Source organism: Carassius carassius, chromosome 11 (assembly GCF_963082965.1).
Source record: "Carassius carassius chromosome 11, fCarCar2.1, whole genome shotgun sequence".
NCBI lineage: Eukaryota > Metazoa > Chordata > Actinopteri > Cypriniformes > Cyprinidae > Carassius > Carassius carassius.
The window spans coordinates 33,363,786-33,379,190 of record NC_081765.1 but is presented as its reverse complement, the minus strand read 5'-3'; the positions used below and the strand labels follow the sequence as shown (position 1 = coordinate 33,379,190).

Below are 15,405 nucleotides of genomic sequence, written 5' to 3'. Positions count from 1 at the left end.
TTAAAAACATTTTACTTGAAATATATATATATATTTATATATATATAACTTAAAAGTTAATAAAATTAGTTACTATTAGAAAATGTCAATTGGATGAGCAACAATCTGTAACATACTTTAAAAATAATTTTTCAAAGGTAATAAGCTTTTTAAAAATTACATTTAATGTGTTACAGATTATTACTCATCCAACTATCCATTTTTAATATAATGCAAAATGACAACATTTAATTGAAGGCACGATATTTAACCATTTTTAAGACAACAAATTATGTCCAAAATTCGGACTGGTTTTGTCAAGGATGAAAAACATTGTAGATTTTGCCATAACTTATTTTATTTCTCATGTTTTTGTTTCTTAAAAAGAAACCTGTGTGGGTAAACATTATAAAAGTGGCAACATTTGTAGCGTTAAAAAAAAATGACATTTAATGTGCAACAGTTTGTGTGAAGTAAAGTGACTTACAAACACAATCACATTATAATCATTAAAACATGCTATGAAAAAAAAAACAGGTAATATTGTTAAAAATAGATTTTGTATATACAAAACATCAATGCAGTCAAACATAGTACGTCCAGCAACAATATTACAGTGTTTTATATCAGGCTTCTGTAAATCTGGAGGGACTCTCTGTGGCGATGGGTTCGGTGGAGTGTGTGAAGACTTTCACATCTATATTCTGTGAGTCTCGTCTCCGCTGTGACTGTGGAGAGCACACGTGAATGTAATCATACTGACTCTGCTGGTCTTCTGTAAGGCTGTGCAAGGCCATGCTTCTGTTGGTCTGCGTGTCGTAAGTGATCCTCTGAAGCGTGGCGTTTGAGCAAGGCCTCGTCCTTGAGAAGGTCGAGAGATGTCTGTTATTAATGCTCCCACTGGTTCTGCTCACAGACGGGCTCCAGCATCTGTCCGAGTGACCCAGGATCCTGCACTCGCTGGTACAAGCCCACAGACCTGAGGGAACACACTCCGATCAGGACTCTTGAGCCACATTCACACCAAGAACGATAAGTATAAAAGATAACGATATTAGCGTCCACACCAGCGAACGATATCGTCTGTTTATTCTAAGTGCACATGCGTTTGCCGCTTTAAATTCTCGAGCTCGTTAAAGCAGGATGGATTTTGATTGGTTGTCAATGTTTGTATCGTTCATCAGCTGGATTCATCGATTTATCGTTATCGTTATAGTTGTAGTGTGGAATCTGCTATTCTTTAATATTGAGAACGATTTTTAGAACATTTTAGCTCACATTTGTTATTTTATTTCCTCACTTCTGCGAGTTTATATCTTATATAAACTTCAGTCTATTCAATCAAAAGCAATTATCTCATAATTTTGACTTTATTCTCAGATTTCTTAGTTTGCATCGCGTCATTTTGATTTTTTTCAATGAATTCTAAGTTTACATCTCATAATTGTGACTTTTTTTCTCAATTTCTTAGTTTACATCTCGAAATCTTGATTTTTTTCTAAAAATTCTAAGTTTACATCTCGTAATTTTTACTTTTTTTCTCTAAGAATTCTAAGTTTACATCTCGTAATTTTTACTTTTTTTAAGAATTATAAGTTTACATCTCATAATTTTTACTTTTTTCAAAGAATTAAAAGTTTACATCTCATAATTTTTACTTTTTTCAAAGAATTAAAAGTTTACATCTCATAATTTTTACTTTTTTTCTATGTATTCTAAGTTCACATCTCGTAAAGGTGAACTTTTTTCTACGAATTCTGAGTTTACTTCTCACAATTTTTACTTTTTTTTCTTCAAATTCTAAGCTTACATCTAATTATTTTTTTCTTTGTTCTAAGAATTCTGAGTTTACATATTGTAATTCATTGTGAATGAGTAATTGTGAATTGTGACAATTCAGAGTTTTCTTGTAAGAATAGCGAGATATAAATTTACAATAAACTCAAACCAATCAAGCTGAATTATCATCTTACTTCTTTTAATGCAGGTTTTTTTTCACCACAAGAAAAAATAATAATAATAATAAAACAAATAAATAAATAAACACAAGGTAATATTAACTTTTTATCTCACAATACTCATTTTTATTTAAATTGTGAGATTATATCTCACAATTTGGACTTTTTGTCTCAGAATTGCAGTTTATATGTCACAATTGAAAGTTAAAAACTTTACATCCTGCAATTCTGACTTTTCTTCTCAGAACTGTAGTTCATTAACTAACAAGTCAAAACTGTGAGAAGAAAAAACACAACTGTCTCCTCATACATTAGTGTGGTATTTTGTTTATTCTGCTTAAAATATGAAATACATTATTATTATTATTTTGCACATGAACCATTTTATATGTATAATAAATAGTGATGATTTGATTCTCACCTTTATATGAACTATAGTCTTTCTTTAGGCCTTCACTGATGTCAGAATCACTGTCATTAACATCGCTGTCTCCTTTTCCGCTGTCTTTGCCGCTGATCTGTGGGTCTCTGACTGCGATGGTCATCATAGAGTTTCCTTTCCATACCGTGATGGGTCGAGCATTGTCTTTACCATAACCAGGCAAAGTGGAATATCCCTGTGAAAACACAAGAACAAAAGCTCATCCTCTCTGCTCTTCTGGAACGACATGAAGGTGAGTAAATATGTTTTCCAGGTCGTTCAAACAGAGCTTATTTTTGTGTTCAGTGTGCACTATTTTTTATATATACTGTATGCATCACATATATGTTTTTGACTGTTGCATTGCACACTTGTTTTATTTCTGCATCTTTCATGCCATGAACCTATTTATTCTTAAGACATTTGGAAAAAAAAACATTTAGCGGCCCATTCCATTTTACTCCTTCTAGCTGTTTTTAACGTAACTTTGAGTGTTTTTTTTAAGACAAGTTAAAATACCCCTGTGATCTGTCACATTGTTCTGTGCTATTTTTTTTATTGGCAGTCTATTTACCATTTATTTCTATTTATTTTGCCATTTAGTCATATCTCACTGCATTTTCAGTGCCTTCCGCTGTAAGCATTGTGTATTTAAAACATCCCAAGTTAAAATCAGATCATTTTCAGGTTCACTTCCAATTTGTTCAGTTCATTTTGATTCCATTGGGTTACTTCCAGCTGTTTTTGGTGAAATCAGTGCATTGTGTTTGTACACAAGCCCTTCAGTCATTGTATCGCATCTCTCTGTGTTTTTCAGTATTTCACACCATGAGTTGTATGTTTATAAGACAACATGTCAAGTTAAACACTGATTGACCTATTTTCTGTTCTGCTCCTTTGCATCAGTCTCCTATATTTATTTATTCATTCCTTCCTTCCTTCATTAAATGTTGGCCTATTTTCATGTGCATCAGACAGACATTTTTGGTTGTTGCATCATATTTTTTATTTTTTATTTTTTTTACAATGTGAGCATTGCATTTTTAACATGGCTGGTCAATTTAAAGGGTCAGAAAGTTCTACTTTATTTGTGTTCTGAAGATGAATGAGGGTCTTACGGGTTTGGAACCACATGAGGTGCAGTAATTAATAACAGACTTCAAATTTTTTGTGAACTATCCCTTTAAGCAGTTCAATTCAGTGTTATTTTAGTATAATTAAGATTCTATCATTGTTTTTGTAAATATTTTGAATCTTTTTTTATGTTGTTTTAATTTTAATTCAAAAGTTTTGTGTACTTTTTTAATCATTTTTGTAGTTTGTGTGTGTGTGAGTGAGTGTGTGTATTAGTTTCATTTTTAGTTATTTTAGTAGTTTGTTAAACTAAATTCAGATTAGAAATAAAAAGGTTTTTAGATTTTAGTTAACTATAATAGCATTCAATTTTAAAACAATCGGTCTCCCAATCCTTCAGTTCTGTTGTAATAATTTTTGCTCTTTTGCACCATTTTATTTACTGTTGCAAATGTAACAGATGGACGTCTATGGGCGTTGCATTGCATCTCAATGTTTTTCGCTGTCATTCTGTCAGCATTTTTTTGAAAAATTCAAAATTGCACTGTTTTGCATTGGCCTGTACACGTGCATCAGATAGTCGTCACTGGCTTTCACGTCTTGCGTCATTTACATTGCATTTAGAGCCTGTGTTATGTTCAGCTGAACTCTGTCTAGCTGATTTTCAATGCATGTCCCTTGTGAACAGCCCCTCATATACAAACACAGAAAGAAACAGTCACCACTTACATCTATTTCCCCCACAACACTCCTATATTTGCTTTTGAAGGTCTGTGAGGTTTCGTTAAAAACTTCAGCCGCTGCCTGCACGCTGTTGTGTAGTTTTTCAGGCGTGCCGATGACGTTGGTGGTGTGAAATGCATCTGTGTCGAACACATTGGCCGTCTGGCTGGAGATCATCGACACTGCGTTGTGCTCTTTAGCGTATGGAATATCCACTGTGTCAGGGACGTTAGCTTGTCTCTTCTGGACATTTTTGCGACTTTTGCATAGTATGAGCAATAAAATAGCCAAAAACAGCAACGAGGAACTCGTCAAAGCCAAGATTAAAATAAGCATCCATTGTTTTGGTTCGCCGTCCTCTCTTTCGTCATAGAAATTCGCATTTGAGGGCACAGACTTGGTTAGGGTGAAATGAATCATAGCTGTTGACGTTAGCGACGGGTGACCGTTGTCGTTAATCGTCACTACGACTTTCCATAAGTCATACTCGTCGTAAGCGATTTTGCGGTTGATATATATTTCCCCCGTATTTGGATCGATGGCGAAACCCAAATTGCCTCCGTCGCAGAGTTTGTAAGTGAGCTCTGCATTCAAATCTGAATCTGAATCTATCGCAACGATTTGGGTCACGATATAACCGGGCGGCGCATCTCTGGGAAGCTGGATTTCGGCAGATCCGTTGACGAGTGGTGGTTGCGTTATCGAAGGCGTGTTGTCATTCTGGTCGACTATATTGATAATCAGTACAGCGTTGCTGTGAAGTTGCGGCCATCCTCGGTCACTAGCCTGGACGCGAAGATCGAGCTGCTTCGTGACTTCGTAATTGAAACTTTGCAAGGCGTAAACGTTCCCCGCTTGATTCATAATAGCAAACCTGGAAACGCTGTTGGTGTCCGAGTCAAAAAGCTCATAGGTTATTTCCCTGTTAAGCCCCGAATCCTGATCGCTGGCTAAAATCGTGGTGATGTAGGTACCTGGAAGTCGATTCTCCTCAATGAAACCTTCATATATCTTAGCGCTGAATGTTGGTGCATTGTCGTTGACATCCGTTAGCCGTATAATATAATGAGTTACCGTGCGTAACGGCGGTACACCGAAGTCCTCAGCAACCACGGTTAAATTATACTCCGCAATCTTCTCTCTATCCAAAGGTGCCGTTGTGACTATCGTGTAGCTCCCTTCATACGCTCTTTTAAGCCTAAAGTTTTCATGTCCGCCGTTCAGAGTACAGCTCACTTGCCCGTTCGCTCCACTGTCCATGTCTCTGATGCTGATTAAAGCCACCAAGATGTCTGGACCTGTAGCTTCGCTAACATGTGCAACACCATCTGTTACTGACATGATGGATGTGAGAATGATTTCAGGCCGGTTGTCGTTCACATCTCTGATGTTGATGATGATTTTGCACACGGAGGGCACCGGATTGTTCCCTAAATCGCTGGCTTGCACGTCGATCTCATATGTCGTCTCGTCTTCATAATCAACAGGGCTTTGCAAAATCAGATGCCCTGTTTTATAATCCAGTTTAAACAGCTGTCTGATCTTTTTTGTGACTTGTTTGCCAAATTCATACACGACTTGTCCATTGAGCCCTTCGTCTGGATCGACAGCGTTTAAGTCCAGCAGTAGTGAATCGACAGGGGTGTCCTCTGGGACATCCACAGAGTAATGACTGTGGTCAAACAGCGGGCTGTTGTCATTAGCATCCTTCACTTGGACGGTGACATTAGTGGCACCGCTTCTCGCGGGATGCCCGCCGTCTGCCGCCACGAGTTTGAGCGCGAAAAAAGCGCGGGATTCGCGGTCGAGCTCTTTGACGAGCACCAGCTCCGCGTATTTAACCCCATCCACCCGCGTAACGACATCGATGCTAAAGTGAGTGTTCTCGCTCAGATGGTAGGTTTGGATAGAGTTGGAGCCCACGTCCGCGTCCTCGGCGGCGTCCAGCGCGATGCGCGTCCCCAGCGCCGCGCACTCGGAGATCTCGACGGTGCATTCGGCACGCGGGAACTCCGGTGAGTTGTCGTTCACGTCCAGCACATCCACCTCGACGTGGAAGAGCTCGAACTGCTCGGCGGACACGAAGGCGACGTCGAAAGTGATTACGCACCGCGGGTTGCGCTTGCAGACGCGCTCGCGGTCGACGCGCTCCTCTACCGTCAGCCTCCCGTCGCTTTCTCTGAACCGGATGAAGGAGCCGGTGGACGGGCTCATGAGCTTAAACCTGATGCCTGGGAAATTCCTGCGCGTTTTGTCAGGGGTCCAGGTCACATTGCTGGCTAGAGTTCCGATGACCGTCGGCGGTCGAACCTCCTCGTATATCTTATACCTCACCGTCCGTTCCTCAGAAACGACCTGTGACCACAGCGAAACGCAGACGAGCGTGACTCCAAGTATCCGCGCAAACAGAAGTCCTCGCTCCATTTTCAGCGCACCTGCGCGCGGAGAGAGTCTCGCCGTTCATCGGGTTCTCTCAACTGATGCGCGAGTCACTTGTTCTGCGCGCGGCTTCTTCTCTGATCCCTCCCGCGACACACACACACACACACACACACACACACACACACACCAATGACATTTCCAATGGCCAGTACACCTTCACACAGGTCTGGTGCACGCGGGAACGAACGCGTTATTCAATGCATTTAAATGGATTTGAAAAGAATATTCAGTACTGTAGGACTCTGGCATTGTGCACGCGCGTGGGGAGGGTGACAGGACAGAGAAAAAGCCATTTCGTTGTCCTTTAAATGGACAGGAAAGCGCACTGATTTTAATGCATTTGCAATAGAGACATGAACCTGCCCTTATTATTAATATAAATATTATTTAAATAGCTATATATATTGGCATGACCTAATTGGATTCTGTTTTTAAGAAATTACAGGTTATGAGTTTGCATAAAACCTTAAAATGTTTCCATGTCTGAATTGCCATTGTCTGAGAAAGAGGACGGTCATGCCATGACATCTCTGTCCTACATAAATCTTTTAATAATTAGGATGGGCAGCACGTAACACTGATTTTTTTTCCAGTGCACACAGTATTTTATTTAGCAGGTTGTCCTGTGGTGTAACAGTCCACACTGTTAAATACAGAAATGCATCAATGAACAATGTGGAAATAAATACAATTTATTGCTATGGTTGCACTACATTTCACTCTAATGTACAATTTTGTCACCCGTTCTTGAGCTCTGTGGAGTAACTCATAAAATCTCTTTGTAAATGTGCATTCTTGAAAATGTGGCTCAACAGGACACAAGTAAGACAGGTTTCCAAACTTGTAAGTTAAGAAGAGGAAAAGTTCTGCCTCCTGCTATCCATTTAAGGTCTGTTTAACTCCCTCAACGCTCATATATTCAGTTCTGTGGTGTTACACCTCCCAAAATAGCCGAATCCCTTTAAACTTCATCTAAATGTACTTTGACAGCATTTTCAGATTGTATTATTATTATTTATGTGCGTTGAGTTTTCACAGCCTCATTAATTGAGAAACTATAGGGGATGTGTGCTTTATAAAAATTAATCTGTCACACTGCTGGGCCGTAGAAATGAAAGTGAAAAGTTGATTAAAAGTAGTGGGAAAAAATTCACTTTCCACATTCTCACAATCTGTCTGCCAATCTGTCTCATCCGTCCATCTCTGATCACAAATCTCTCTCTTTGAAAGCATAACTTTAATGCATGCATCTTTAATCTAAATCCAAATCTTGCCCACCGGGTGAAAGCCTCTAGACACAAGTCTGGTTTTGGCCAGTTGATAAACTCAGAAAATTGCAGTCAGATCTGTGAAGTGTTTCTGAATATTGCATGAATTTATCGTACGCACTTATCAACGGTGGTAAAAATCATTCCAAACATCCCAGATTATATTTCGCAGAAAGCGCTGTAATTCTTTGAAAGTTCAGGGCAATCTTTTGTGATTTCAAATGAATCAGAGGAGCTGAAAAGAGGTTTTTGTAGGGTGGGGAAATGCTGTGGAACTGTTTGAGAGGAGATAGGGATTCCAAATTTATAGTCCGCTCACAGACATAATTCCATTTTTAATAGGATTCTAAATGCATTTGGTTTCAGGGGATATCGTTTTGCATTTTTCAAGTTTGCTAATCACATCCGTTTATGACATGCTTCAAGAAATGGCATGGAAGTCAACACATAAAACTAGAAACAGGCTTCATAAAGCTTTGAAATGGGAATTGAATTATATGGCAGCGATGCCCGCAGTTGGCTGATTAGTGTTCTCGCGGGAGATGATTTTAAGATTCCTTCTGGACACAGTAGCGTCTCTCTCCCGGGGAAACCAAGCCTTTCTGTGAACTGCATTAAGATTTGCAACATTTGGGAAAAATGCCACGGGAATTGTGTCTGTCTGATGATTAAATTAAGAGAAAGAGCAAGAGATAGAAGAAAACTATATCAGTGACCTTTGTCTTATCAACCCTTCCATGCAAAAATTTAGTTTCATGGTATTTTATGCCTTGAATTCATGCATTTTCATATAATACACTGAATGCTTGCCCCTTTTCCTCATGCACATTAAAAACTGATTTTTATTTCTTGCCATCCAAGATTAGGATGAGTTTGTTTCTTCATTAGATTTGGAGAAATGTAGCATCAGTGTCTCATCAATGGATGCTCTGCAGTGAATGGGTGCCGTCAGAATGAGAGTCCAAACAGCTGATAAAAACATCACAATAATCCACAACACTCCACTCCATCAGTGAACATCTGGAGAAGACTAAAGATGAAACAAATCCAGCATTAAGATGTTTTTAACTTCAAACTGTTGCTTCTAGCTAAAATATGAGTCTATAAATCATAATAACACTTCCTCCAGTGAAAAAGTGCATCTCCTGTTGTCTCTCACATCAACATCCACCCACATATTTATTTAGAGCTGTTTAAACACTGCTTTATCTGTGCATATTTCTCTCCTGATTCAGACCAGAACACTTTTTCACTGGAAGAAGCGTTATTATGGATTATTACTTTAATTGGCCTTTAATATTATAATTTCAGTTTTAATTTTTATAAGCTTTTGTTTTCTCCAGATGTGAACTGATGGACTGGAGTGCTGTGGATTATTGTGATGTTTTTATAAGATGTTTGGACTCTCATTCTGACGGCACCCATTCACTGCAGGGCATCCCTTGATGAGACACTGATGCAATGCTACATTTCTCCAAATCTGATAAAGACACAAACTCATCCTGATCTTGGATGACATGAGTAAATTTTCATTTTTGGGTGAATTATTCCTTTAAATCATGCATCTGCAGTGGTATCATATCAAACTATACAGTCTATTAAGGATTTATTAGACTCTTTTATATCAGTGTATCATATTTTATTGTTCATTCATACTTCAACCTGCTATCACCTTCCCACAATGCTTCATTTTCTATAGTTTGCCTCCAGGCGCTCTTTCCATTAGCTCTAGCCTCACTGTCATCCAATACAGCCTGTGTTCATAAGGGAAAAACACCTACAAAACATCAAGAAAAGGCCTAAAATAAAACAAAATCTAACCAAATATCTATTTCATGACCTTATTTAAGCGTGTCTTTTGACAAGAGAGCAGTTTTGTGTTTCCTGCATTATTCATGATAAAAGTATCTTAATGCATTAATTAAAGCACCTTATAATGCATTGTATGATCTCACAGTAATTTGTATCTATTCATTGGTACACCTTTAGGAAGTCTAGTGCATTAAAACACAACAATCAAATGGTTTTAGATGTATCAAGGCATCTGCAAATATTATAATGCATTTTGACTTTGATTACAGTTGTTTATGAAAATATATAATGCATTATAATGCACATTATGAATATCTTTTTTCTTGTGGCTCAGTGGTAGAGCATTGCGTTAGCAGCGCAAAAGGTTGTGGGTTCGATTCCCAGGGAACACATGTTAGATAAAAAAAAAAAAACGTTAGCCTAAATGCACTGTAAGTCGCTTTGGATAAAAGCGTCTGCTAAATGCATAAATGTAATGTAAACTGATCTTTATAATGCATTATAGATACAGGGTTTAAGTGTTAATGTATTAACTAACATGAACTAACATGGAGCAATAGATTTTTAAAGCATCACCGTACATTTCTTAAAAGCCTGTTTATGATTTTTTAAATGAATTTTTTTTACATTAATAATAAAATAACGACACCATTATTTAGCAAAAAGCCTGTAAATGTGCAGTCAAAGCTCACACCACTGCATTTTAAAACTCTAAGACTCTTCCAGTTTAAACTTATCCTCTTTGTAAAACTGAATAAATATTTATACAGCTGAACTGTGTTGGATATGAACTAGATTGTAGGTTTGATTTTGAGTAGGATGTTCAGGCATTTGAAGCTCAGCAGGGTCTTTTCTCTATTTCTTGAGGAATTCTTGAACCATCGACTGGAGACGTCTCTCAAAAACATTCGCCCCGCTCTCAGGTGCGGTGTCAAGCCTTCCTCTTGTAAGCCGGGCTCGTAAGTCTCTGCTTATTAAAAGAAAGATCAAAGCAAATCAATCCTCTGTTGTGTGTGAAGAGAAAGAAAACCAGCGTTTCAAAGTTTCAAAGGCTGCTGCACAGGTTAAATCTCACGAGGAACACGCCTGATAATTTATTGGAGACAAGACGTTGAATATTTCACTTCTTGTTCCCCTTTTTTCATGAAGCCCAAGTTGACCTAGTGTTGTCAGGAAAGATGTATGATCTGAGGGTAATCGAGTGAGCAGATGGAGTATTATTCCACTTCATCATGCAACAACATGACGGGACATACACTACTGTCAAAAGTTTGGAGTTTTAGTTAGTCATGGATTTTTGGTTATACACACACACACACACACACAAAGTTCTGTCATGAAACTCTAGATGGCGCAGATTACATCATTCATGTTGCAGCTGATTGGTTTCTTTTCACACCAGCAGTTAATGAGCTTGCTGCTCAACATTAACATACTGGACTAGTGCTTGCTTTAGAGGTTGCCGCATGCTTCAGAAACCCTCCACCTTCCCCAGCTCCACCTGTATAGATCTGCTGCATCCAAATTGGTTTTGGCCATGAAAATTATTTTCATATTTATCTATGAATGGTTCAGTGCCACAAAACATAATAAAAATTATATGTTGCTTCCAAAAAAAAAAAAAAAAAAAAGTTCTTTCTTTGCGTGAACATCTGGGCGGTATTATGCAAATATTTCCACATAGTGATGTAGACGTGGTGGGGGGAGGTGGGGGTTAGAATGAGCCGTTTTAGGGGGGCGTGGCAGAATCGTAACTTTAATAAAGAATGCACCAAGAGCTTGTAACACTCCAAAGAGAAAGAAAAAAACTAAAATTGCATCATATGACCCCTTTACCTGAAATCAAATAAAATAGAAAAACTTATTATTTCAGCCAGTGGCAAAAGCGACAGTTTAAATTTAGTTTAACACGACATACTAAAATAATTACAATGGAAATAAACATTTATAAAAACTATATAGACATAATTTAGATGTTTAGATATTTGTACTGTAAAATAAGACAAAAATACAACATTCTTTGCAGTGTTCGTTACTTAAAACAAAGAAAACTTTAACTCTGAAACATGAACACACCCATACATGGACTAAAATAATTGAAACTAAATTTTAAATTAATACAAACTATATAGACATATTGAATAATAATAATAATACAATTAATATAAAATAAAATAATAAAATAATATTTTATTTTAACTAGTTTCCAAAGTTATGTTTATGAACTAAAGTAACTAAAACAAACACTGAAATAAAAAGTAATAAAAATGATATAGACACACCCTCAACAGCCACATTATTTGGTGCACCTGTTCAATTGCTTGGTAACACAAATTGCTAATCAGCCAATCACATGGCAGAAACTCAATGCCGAGCATCAGAATGGGGAAGAAAGGGGATTTGAGTGACTTTGAACGAGGAATGGTTGTTTGTGCCAGACGGGATGGTCTGTGTATTTCAAAACTGCTGATGTACTGGGATTTCAAACACAACCTGTTTACAGAGAATGGTCAGAAAAAAGAGAAAGTAACACATCGAACCCTGAAACAGATGAGCTACAGCAGCAGAAGACCACACCGGGTGCCGCTCCTGTCAGATAAGAACAGGAAACAGAGAATACAATTCACACAGACTCAACAAAATCAGACAATAGATGATTGGAAAAACATTGCCTGGTCTGATGAGTCTTGATTTCTGCTGTGACATTCAGATGGTAGAGTCAGAATTTGGCTTAAAGAACATGAAAGCATGGATCTGCCTTGTCTCCACGGTTCAGGCTGGTGGTGGTGGTGGTTTAATGGAGTGGTGGATGTTTTCTTGGCATACTTTGGGCTCCTTTGTACCAACTGAGCATGGTTTAAACACCACAGCCTACCTGAGTATTGTTGCTGACCATGTTCATCCATGATGTGAATCTCCCGCTCCACCACATCCCAAAGCTGCTCTATTGGATTGAGATCTGGTGACTGTAGATTGGGTCCAACCCGGTACTAGCACGGTGTACCAAATAAAGTGGCCAGTGAGTGTACATATATAGACATGATAAAAGCACACAACAAAATTGCAAAAAATGTATCTAAAATTAAAATGAAAAGTGAGGTCAGACGGAAGGGCAAAGCGTGTGATTCGCTTTGGCATGAACAGAAATCCTTCCCATCCTCCCCAAAACCTTTGAACTGAGGGAAACAATCCGTGCGTTCGAGACGTTCTCTCTACGCTTCACTAACGCAGCGGCACACACTTACTCTATTAAACATTTCATGGTGTTCATTCACTGTTCCTGACAGATCTGAGAGCCAAAGGAGATTCACACAACATATTGCAAAGTACAGGCTGCCGAATAAATCCAAATCTGGGTAAGCAGAATGAGACGAAATGATTAAATATGGATTATTAATCAAAAAGCACACAGACAGTGGATGAATATGTCTCTAAATATGCATCAGAGGAGTTGTGTTGGAGAATATTAATGAAAGACAAGCCTTCGGCTCTCTGGAAACTCTGAAAAAAAACAACAACAAATCAAACACTGAGACAAATAGGCCTACTGTATGTTCCCGTTTAATCATTTTGGCATGGCAGAAGAAAACACCCCTCTTTATCATTCAGCACGACAGACACTCGGAATATAAACAAGTTATTTATGGGTTTTTTTAACATTCAAAGTAGTAAACAGGGAAATCCAATATAAATCAGCCTAACATTAAGTCAACCTGACGTTTCACTTTAAAGGCTAGATACAAACGTACAGTTGTTCTGCTGGATGTCACATGACTGGAGTCTGCTGTTATTCCTCACATGTAAACATTTGATCTTAGAGAGACTGATATTAGAACAGCACTACTTATAGGCCTATATCAAAACTACTGAAGAATTTGAATGGGTTCTAAAAACCTAGTGAGCTCCCTACATAGGCAGCTGCCTTCTAAGGGAGCATCCTGACTGATTTAGAACACTCTACATTGGAAACCCCACACTTGATTTCAGTAAATCTGGGGATCAGCATAATGCAATTAACGCTTTTTTAGTATAGATATTATTATAGTTTTTATTGATAATTTCACATTTTTTCATTTTCAGTCTCATGTGTGTGTGTGTGTGTGTGTGTGTGTGTGTGTGTGTGCGTGTGTGTGTGTGTGTGTTTTTCATTTTCATTAGTTATTGTCATTGAAATTTGAAGTCATCTTTATATTTTCTGTGTGTAATTTTATTTTAATAAAAAATTCCGTTATGGCTTTATATATATAAATTAAAATTACTAATGATATATATATATATATATATATATATATATATATATATATATATATATATATATTGTCACGGCCAGCTCGATATCGACCGTAACATAAAATAGGAGCGCTTGCACAGATTGGTTGACTTGCAAGTTTCTTTATTCAAGTGCCAAAATGATACAATACAAAAGAACATAACATAATGTCTAGGGTTTAAATAAAGAGAAAAATAATAATAATCCAAATGGTGAGGAATGATAAATAAGGAAAGAAGAGAAAGTTGGAGTAAATGACTTCTCCGGAGGCTGCCAATCCCCCAGGTGAAGTGCTGTCAATGGAATCAGTCTATTCATTTATCCTGTCCACAATCAGTGGAAATCGCTCAGCAGGGCTGTACAATCGACCACACCCTCCTGAAGTCATCACGCCACCAGCAGGCAAGAAAAGGAAGCACGGGGTCGTAACACCTCCCTCCTCAAAAAGATTCGGCAACGAATCTAAAAGAAAACAAAAAGAGAAAAATCAAGCTCCACCCAAAGGACCAAACAATGGAATGTTCTAATTGTCCAAGAAGCATCCTCTACTCCACTTTGTTCAACACCTCTGGGCCCTAGAGATGAAAAAACGAGAAGAGAGAAACATACCACAGACATCTCGATGTTACGCTCGGGAAAGGGTGTCAGCTATAACGTTATCTTTTCCTCTTACATGTTTAATTTCCAAATGGAAAGGTTGTAAAATGAGACTCCATCGCATAAGTCGTTGGTTACGATTTCTCATCTGATTTAAGAAAACCAAAGGGTTATGATCTGTATAAACGATGATTGGCGCAGCAATTGACCCCAAATACACTTCAAAATGTTGTACGGCCAACACCAAGGCGAGGGCTTCCTTCTCAATAGTTGAGTAGACCTGTTGATGCCGATTAAATTTCTTTGAAAAGTAACTAACAGGATGTTGAACCCCGTTCGAATCTTCTTGCAAGAGAACTGCGCCCGCACCGCAAGCACTAGCATCAATTGCAAGACTGAAAGACTTTTCAAAATTCGGGGCGGTCAAGACAGGAGCACGTGCCAGCAAAGCCTTACAATTTTCGAAAGCTTGCTGACATGTCTCAGACCACTGAAAATTTATTTTCGGACTCAATAAATCTGTTAACGGTGAAACTACCCTAGCGAAATTCTCGCAAAAACTCCTATAATATCCCACCATGCCGAGGAATCGGCGTAATTCACGCCGAGTGGTGGGGGTTGGAAAACTACAAACGGCTTCTACCTTAGTCCCGATAGGTTTCACACATCCGTTTCCCACTACCTTACCCAGATACGTAACAGTCGCCTTTCCGAATTCAGACTTAGCAAGGTTGATAGTGAGATTAGCCTCAGCTAAGCGGGAAAATAATTCTTTGATCTGGTTAAGATGCTCAGACCAAGAAGAGCTATACAGGACGACGTCATCAAGATACGCCTCACATCCGGACATTCCATACAGTA

The 15,405-nt window shown here is 38.2% G+C and overlaps 1 protein-coding gene across 1 annotated transcript; it reads right to left on the bottom strand.

Annotated features, from left to right (window-relative positions):
- Positions 1–228: 228 nt before the first annotated feature.
- On the bottom strand, positions 229–6,947 carry LOC132152539 (protocadherin-8-like). Its single transcript, XM_059561298.1, has 3 exons — positions 4,162–6,947; positions 2,359–2,554; positions 229–958 (listed from the first exon to the last, which is right to left on the bottom strand). The coding sequence occupies exons 1-3, from the start codon at positions 6,577–6,579 to the stop codon at positions 606–608; spliced, it is 2,967 nt and encodes a 988-aa protein (XP_059417281.1). The 5' UTR covers positions 6,580–6,947; the 3' UTR covers positions 229–605.
- Between the last annotated feature and the right edge of the window lie 8,458 nt (positions 6,948–15,405).

Coding starts and splice junctions, on each gene's coding strand:
- LOC132152539 (XM_059561298.1), bottom strand. CDS start 6,579: ATGGAGCGAGGACTTCTGTTTGCGCGGATACTTGGAGTCACGCTCGTC. Junction 2,555..4,161: donor GTGTTGTGGGGGAAATAGAT/GTAAGTGGTGAC, acceptor GTGTTTTCACAG/GGATATTCCACTTTGCCTGG. Junction 959..2,358: donor AGACTATAGTTCATATAAAG/GTGAGAATCAAA, acceptor GTGTTCCCTCAG/GTCTGTGGGCTTGTACCAGC.